This window comes from Chroicocephalus ridibundus, chromosome 3 (genome assembly GCF_963924245.1).
Source record: "Chroicocephalus ridibundus chromosome 3, bChrRid1.1, whole genome shotgun sequence".
NCBI lineage: Eukaryota > Metazoa > Chordata > Aves > Charadriiformes > Laridae > Chroicocephalus > Chroicocephalus ridibundus.
The window spans coordinates 51,576,211-51,584,312 of record NC_086286.1 but is presented as its reverse complement, the minus strand read 5'-3'; the positions used below and the strand labels follow the sequence as shown (position 1 = coordinate 51,584,312).

The 8,102-nt window shown below is 40.6% G+C and overlaps 1 protein-coding gene across 1 annotated transcript; it reads left to right on the top strand.

Moving 5' to 3' along the window:
• The first annotated feature begins 742 nt into the window (after positions 1 to 742).
• CCR6 (C-C motif chemokine receptor 6) lies at positions 743 to 2,707 on the top strand. Its single transcript, XM_063329020.1, has 2 exons — positions 743 to 751; positions 1,622 to 2,707. Exons 1-2 carry the CDS (start codon positions 743 to 745, stop codon positions 2,705 to 2,707), a joined length of 1,095 nt encoding a protein of 364 aa, XP_063185090.1.
• The last annotated feature ends 5,395 nt before the right edge of the window (positions 2,708 to 8,102 follow it).

Genomic DNA, 8,102 nt, shown 5'->3' with positions numbered 1-8,102 from the left:
GTATCCCAGTGATAAAGAAAGTAAATTATTTTCATAGAGCACAGTCTATAAGACAAAAAAACACTAGTGCTCAGTCTGTTCATATTTTGTGTAATATCCTTTACCTTGTAAGAAGCAATTATCCTGGCACTCTTATTTTACCTCAGCAGTGTAATAAAAGAGGGTGTTTTTTAAAAATGGGTGTTTAAAAAAATGTGGTGTTAAAAGTGCTGAGACACACTGATAAAATGCCAGAGGGGGGGAAAAAAAAAGTTAAAGTGCTGTATTACTGTTATGGGGTATACTAAGGTACTGTTAGTTACTTGTTTCCCTCAACACACTGATTACCATTGTCATTCAGAATTTCTGAAAGTAAAATTTAACTTACTGTAATTTCTTGTGATGCAAAGTCAATGTGAAGTAAGTCACATATTGTCATATAGTGTTTATTAGCTCTATGAATAAACATTCCATATGTAAGATTGTGCCCTTATGATACTGATACAAACCTTCCACTTCCCACAACTGCACATTGTGCTGCAGAGATGTGTGGCTTGTTGAGATGCTCCTGTGTATTGCTGATGTAGTTGAAGTGATGAGATTCTTTAAATAAATATTTTATTTCCAACTGTGGTTTTCTACTTGCTCATATTTCTTGTGCTGGTTTCCCAATCCAATCTACTTTATTTTTGTTTCAGAAATCCTTGAGAAAGTATTTTGAAGTTCTCAACATATTTTTCTTTCTGAGAAGTGTACCGCCAAAATGAATTTTGTAAGTACTTAATTGATAAACTATCTTAGTACATCAATAAAGCAATGAATCTGGAAGTCCCAGCTCTTTGGGGCTGCTGGTCCAACTGCCCCAATCTCAGGAGTGATTAGCTGAAGAGATGTTTCTGACAGCAGAGTTCACTGTCAAAGCACACTCTTTGTTGGGTTTGCACTCTCCTAGTGTAACTATAGGTTTGGTATCTGTGGTGTAGGTAACTGTGTCTCAGAATACTCATCCTGGATTGTCTGTCTAGCTGAATGGAGAGAATTAATCATTTTGGGGCTTGATCCAGCCAAGCTACGTTAGTGTGAAATGTATAACATGCTAGAAAGGCCTGTTCCCCTCCCTTGATGGTAAAGGAAGTCTAGACCCCTACTTCAAATTCAGACCTTTACTCTTTAGAGTCTTCTGTGATGGCAGACTAATCCTTTCTGCATAATGCATTTAAAGATGGAAACCTTTGGGCCATCCAAAGAGATTATCTCCATGTTCATATTTAAATTAAGATTTTATGAAATTCCCTAGTTCTTACAAGTCTCCTCTGCAGTGTTAAATGCGTTTTTAATTGGGGTGTGTGGTTGGTGAAAACAGTGTAAAAATTGTAGTGTTGGAGGAAACAAGAGTGATGGGGACTATCTTGAGATGAGTTTGATACAGGCTTGAAGCTGAGGCAAGGGAAAGATTGGACAGAAGTATTACAGTTATCATAAGGAAAACATCACTTTCTTTTCAAATCAGCAAGCCACACAATACTTGTGTACTAATTTTTGAGATATTTCTATTGTATGACTTTGTTATCTATCATCTTTCTTCTACATAGAAAGTAGAGATTAATACCTCTGTGTTAATGGGTGATCTTCTTTTTTACAGACAGAACTTCCTATCACAGATTATTCATATTATTCAGACTATGCTTACCTAATCACCGAACCTTGTTCTAAGTTGGAAGTCAGGAACTTCACAAAAGCATTTCTGCCAGTTGCGTATTCGTTGATTTGTATCATCGGCCTAGTTGGTAACATCTTCGTAGTGATGACCTTTGCTTTATATGAAAGAGCCAAGTCCATGACGGATGTGTACCTCTTCAACATGGCCATAGCAGACATACTGTTTGTTCTCACTCTTCCACTGTGGGCAGTGTATTACGCTGCTGACAAATGGATTTTCGGTGATTTCATTTGCAAAATTACCAGAGGTATCTATGCAATCAACTTCAGCTGTGGAATGCTGCTTTTGGCTTTTATCAGCGTGGACCGGTACATTGCTATTGTACAGGCAACAAAGTCATTTAAACTCAGGGCAAGAACACTTGCATATAGTAAACTCATTTGTTTGGCTGTGTGGGTATCATCAATTTTAATCTCTAGTTCCTCTTTTCTATACAGTGAAAGTTACAGCTTCTCCATCAATGAAACCAAAGAGATTTGTGATCACAGATTTGACAGAAGGTCTGAAAGCACAATGCTGAAATCACTGCTGCTGTACCTACAAGTTGGATTTGGATTTTTTATACCTTTCATATTCATGATTTTTTGCTATACATTCATTGTGAAATCCTTAGAACAAGCTCAGAATTCCAAAAGAAACAAAGCAATCCGTGTCATTGTATTAATTGTAACTGTTTTCCTAGTTTGCCAGGTACCTTATAATATCGTTCTTCTTGTGACAGCCATAAATATGGGCAAGACAGGCAAATCTTGTGAGAGTGACAAGATAATGGCCTATGTAAAATACACCACTGAAGCCATAGCATTTTTACACTGTTGCGTGAACCCTGTGCTCTATGCATTTATTGGAGTGAAGTTCAGAAGTTATTTTGTGAAGATAATGAAGGACCTATGGTGCACGAGATACAAGAAATACAAGAAACGTAGTTCAAGGATAAACTCTGATGTTTATCATTCGAGACAGACTAGTGAAATTCTGACTGACAATGGATCTTCTTTTACTATATAATACAATTCAAACAACATTATTACTGAAGGACTCTTCTCACCAAGCAACCCAAACCCGTGTCACCGTGCTTGTGACAGCAAGTCCTTTGGGCTTCTCTGCATCTCTAAGAGAGATACCACAATCTCCAACTTCTTTCAGGAAAAGAAATAGGATAAAAGAATAACACTGTCCTGTGGCAAACTAAAATCTTACTCATCTTTCTTAACATCCAAGCTGTTCTAAAGTGCACTCTCTTAGAATTACCAGGAGACAGAAGTTTACAGCGGAGCCCTCCTTGTTTTCTAAGGAAAAATTGCATCTTATCTGTCCTGCATTACTGAAATATCCCCAAAGTATTAAGTAAATGAATCAGATGATGTCCAGCTTCATTCTACTTACATTTATGTTGTTTCTGTTAATTACTTCTACCCAGAAATCCTACTTAAGTGTGGGTCTCCACTGTGCTTTTGTCGCAGACAGGTCACGCTGTGACAATGCTAACCTAAAGAGATAGCATTTTGAGCAAAGCACGCCAAAGAAAGCAAACAGAGAAATGAAAAAAAAAACAGATTCAAGGCTGCTGACATTGCTGGGCTTAGGTCTCATAAATCTTTGCCTAGTTCTACACTCCACCTGCTTACCAAGAGTTGCTTACACCAAGGCTGAAGCTGGTGAAAGCCAACAGTGATGCGTCTACTAAAGAGGGTATTAGAAAAAAAAGAAAATTATCAATTAAAGAGAACACTGAAATATCCACAGAAAGGTTTTCTGACATATCTTGAGATTATCTTCTGAACAGAGAATGGAGCTTTGCTCGAGAGATTATTCTCTTCATTTAGCATAGGATTCAGGTGCTGGAATCCATCAAAGCTGATAAACTAGTGAACATCTCTTTGTGAAAAGTTTTTTCTTTCTAGCTGAAATTCACACTCCACTTTTTAAATGGTGACAAACTGTACAGAACTGCAATTATTCCAACATTTTTTGTTGGAACTTGTTCGGTGACAAAACGGTATGCATTTCTTGGTATTTAGCTACCGTTAGCAAAGTTTCCTCATGAATGGATTTACTAGCACAAATATGCATATATGAAGTTTACTTTATTAGCTTCAGAAATTATGAAGGACTGTATCTAAAAGTAAAACCAAAATCTGACTTAATTCAGCCAGAATTTTTACTGAGTCAGCATTTGATTCACTATGAGTGTAGGAATATTTATAATAAAGGCAACTAGTTTTACCCAGCCATGACTTTTCAGCGAATCCTCAGTGGATCTTCTGCTCTCTGAGCGAGCGTCACCACGCTGTGGCAGTCATGGTGGGGTGGGGAGGCAGACAGGAGCAGGAGCCGGAGAGCGGAGGGGCAGGACGGAGGAGAGGAGAGGAGCAGCACTGTTTGCAGTCTGCTGAAGGACCTACCAGTCCTTTGCAGTTCTGCTGCAAAGGGAGCATAAGCCATGATGGTGTCCACATTTGCTGTTGTGTGGGATGTTACACTGTGGGATGTGTAAATTAACGCAATTTTCAGCTTGCTGTTTACCTTGGTCAGTTTGTTTTTTCTAAGTTCACGGCTAAAGAGACAACAGAGCTCGGATCAGCAACCACGTTGTTCAGTGGCAATGCAAAGGGCCAAGAAGAACAGTGCTGGCTGGAGCCGAAGATCCCTTGAGGAAGGGCACTGATACAGCACAACACGAAACTAGTACTGACTTGGCTGGCGCAGTCCATCCTTGTTTACAATACAGTGTGAGGTTCTTAAATATCAATGCCAATTGTGATAAAGATTGCCTGTATTTATCATGACTGAATAGCAACTTAGGCAAGAATAGGATACAAACTTATCTAAATGCAGATGCATGCATTTGCTGTATATAGCACTGATGATTTTCTGGAAAAGAACTCAACAAATAAAAACTGTAACTGAAAAGGAAAAAAAATCCCCTCGAATCTAAGCATTTCTTGCTACATGTATTGCCTTGAAACATTCTCTTATTCAGTGCAAAATTTTTCGTGTCCGAATGACATGGCGCCTCTCCCTCAGAGGCTGTGTGAGGGAGCGTGCCCTAGGGCGGGAAGTCGGTGACTGAAGCCCACCGAGCGCCATGGAGGCTTTTGGGCAGAGCTCCCAGCCTGCATTGGCCTCCAGCCACTGAACAACCCAGACGCTGCCCTGGTGGCCATCGGGGTGGGGTTGGGGATCGAGATGGCGGCCAAGGGGCAGTCGCTGACCCTGTCACTGTCACCGTCCCGCCAGAGGAGGCTCACTGACAGACCCGGGGCAGAGAGGGAGGGCCTCAGGGCAAGGCAAGGTGTGGTGAAGCGGTTCCTGGCTGAAGGGGCATCCTGCCTCGGGGGTGAGGGAGGAGGAGGAGAGCAAAGCTGAGTCCCACAGGCCAGGGCCTTCCCCAGGGAGGGGGGCTCGCTGGGCTGCCTCACAGGTTGCCAGCCCCTGGTAACCCTGAGGGAACCTGGCGAGTTGGAACCGGTGGTGGTGGGACATCTGCCTCCCGGCTGCTGTCTTGTTGGGGGGGAAAAAATGCTCACTGGAAATGCTGTTGAAAAGTAGAAAATGTACCCAGCTGTTCCCTGATTCTTGTGGGTGAGAAGCGTTGCTAAGGGAAGGGGAACATGGTGCCTGTGTGGGACTAAAACGGTGCTTGGGGTAAGAATTGTGCTGATGTCGAGGCTTTGCCAAAAACCCCACTCGAGGTACAGCTGAAACCTCTGTTGCCGTGAATGATGGCCCTGTCTCTGGGAGAAACGGGGGTGAGGGGTAGGAGGGGCTCTCAAGGGGCTGCCGAGCAGGTAGAACTGCAGCTCCAACCCACGGAGCGCTGGCTTTCTTACTCAAATTTGAAGGTGGCTAAAGAACAGAAGTATGGGGAATTAAAAATTTAATTTACATGCAATACCTTCTTACTATTTTTCGTGAAATCTACCATAAGGTAAAACAACAAGACCAGTTCAGAGAGAAAGCAGTGGAGGAGGAGAACCCCACTGCTCAATGCTCAGCAGCAGGCGGCTGTAATGTCATGTTGGGCAGCAGATGTTGCCGATATTCTGTCTTTCAGATATTCAGATAGTCTGTCTTTTCTCCCGTGGCCATGTCAGCAGAACTGACAGGTGAGCTGGGGTTGGTGGTGTGAGTTTAAGGCGTGAAAAGAGCACAGATTTATAGGAACCTGGGTGTTACTTTCACTGCTTATGGAGTAACTTTTCGGAGCTTGCTATGGATGCTGCTTTTTATTATTATTTTCATGTTGTGGTAGCTGTGCAGTACACTGCATAGCAAACACACGGTGAAATTTTCTTTTTCGTTGCATATATTCTGTCCGTTATATTTGAAGAAAAAAGACTTTTACATAGGTCCTTGTTTCCTGCCTTACTTAAAGAGAGAAGGATACGTAGCGTGTTGTGTCATGTTGTACACACAGAAGATGGAGACGATAAGCTTTGAGAAGACAATTCATACCTTCCTCCAGTGGGGGGCTGGGGGCTGTTTGTGGTATTGGCTGCACGTACAAGATCTCAGCTTGCTGGTAGGTTCCATTCTGCTTTTGGTGGCTCCATGGCAGCCCTGCTTGGCACTTCCTGTTCAAGCAGTTCAGAAGCGGGTAGGTCCTCAGCACACAGCATTAAATAAAGGCATAATAGCTCAGTGCAGACAGCCTAAAGCTAAATCCATTTTTTGACACATACCTTCTTGAAAACAGACCTAACTTATTAATCATCTCCCCATGAAAAGTGGCGGCTTTCTTCCCATGGTATTTAAATTTCCTGTGTTATTTTTTCTGTTTAGGTATTCATGTCCACTATAAGCTGGTGAACCTGCAAGAGAGTCACAGTAGACAGGGAAGATCAAAGTTATTTGGGCCTTGCTACTAGCAAGGAAAGACAGAGGAAAGAAAATGAAAATTATATGCAAAGATAGATAACCATTGGAGACAATGCATGGAAACCGAAGAGAAACAAGAAAAAACAGTCTCGAAAGGAACATTTTTGTGATGGAAGGTTACTGATAATTATTATTTACATATCAGCTATTACTCTGATTTTATTATTTAGACCAAACTTTGCTTTAGATCTTTGTATAGCAATCTTGTTGACTAGAACTGTGAAAATTTGGGGTGCGGGGGATTGCTACAAAAGTAGCAAAAAGATGGTATTTGAAGCTTTCTGAAATTGGATTGAATTGGAAAAAAATAGCTTTAGATTAAGTGAAAATGATAATGTTTTCAAAATGTCAAAACAGTTTGTCTCATGAAACATCTAAAATGTTTTGACATTTCCGGTTAGTTTTCAGATACTATAAAAAAAGCCAAGGAAATGATTTCACAAAACCACTGAAAGAGGCCCATAATCTGTTTTTTTAGGCTGCTGCCAAGCAATCAGGGTATTCCCTCCAACCACCTCCTGTGGTAGGAGATACCACCTCCTACCACCACCTGTGGGTTAGGAGCTCATACCCTGTTTGAAGCAGTCTGTGCAAAGGAAGTTCCAAAACCAACCAAACAAAAGACCCCAGAAGGATGCTTCACCCTTAAATTGTACTACACCAATAGCTCTTACTCCTCTTCTGGGTGGTGTAGTTGCAGGTCCTTCAGGGTAAAGAGGAAATTAAATGACATCTCCTCTGCTGTGGGTGAATGACATGAGACCTGGTGGTAATGTTGTGACCACTAAGCAAGGAGTTGTTCCCTGGGCAGCTTTGAGCATAGTTAAGTTCCTTTTATGACAAGTTCCTTAAAACAAATTCTCCATTTTTGATTTAATGAACTCCATTATCCAACCTGAGTTAAAAAGTGTCTGGGTTTTATTTAGTCAAGAAAACAAAATCTATTCATTAAAAAGTTATTTTGATCATGGAAGTTCTTATCCATCCAGTCAGGATCCCTTTCCCCACAAACTGAAAACCTCTTGCTTGTACATTTTTCTCAGTTTTCTTTGAATTGATGGTATTATGCAACCCAACTGTATATCTTGATGCATCATTCATATTTTTAATGAAATTATCATCTTCCGTGTATTTTCATTGCCTTTTTATTAGAAATACATACTGAATTACTGCATTATCAATTTGATCTATATATACAAAGGTGAGTTAAACCAGTTGAATTAATAGTCTTCTACCAAAACTTTTTAAAGCTCTTATTCCATTTTAGTATAGCTTTGTCGTACCTAGACATCCATTTTAGTTAATAGAAATTAATGTATATATATATTTAATCTGTAGTAACTGTAATTTACTTATAAACTGGTGATTCACTGAGGATTAGAGGAAGTAGAGAACACTCAGCTCCTTCCGTAAGAAACAATGGCTGAACATTGAAGTAAGAGATTTTCTTCAAAATAGAAAATACCTGTGATCTTGATTTACGTCAGCCATGGACAGCTCTGATATTTCAGTAGAAAACATG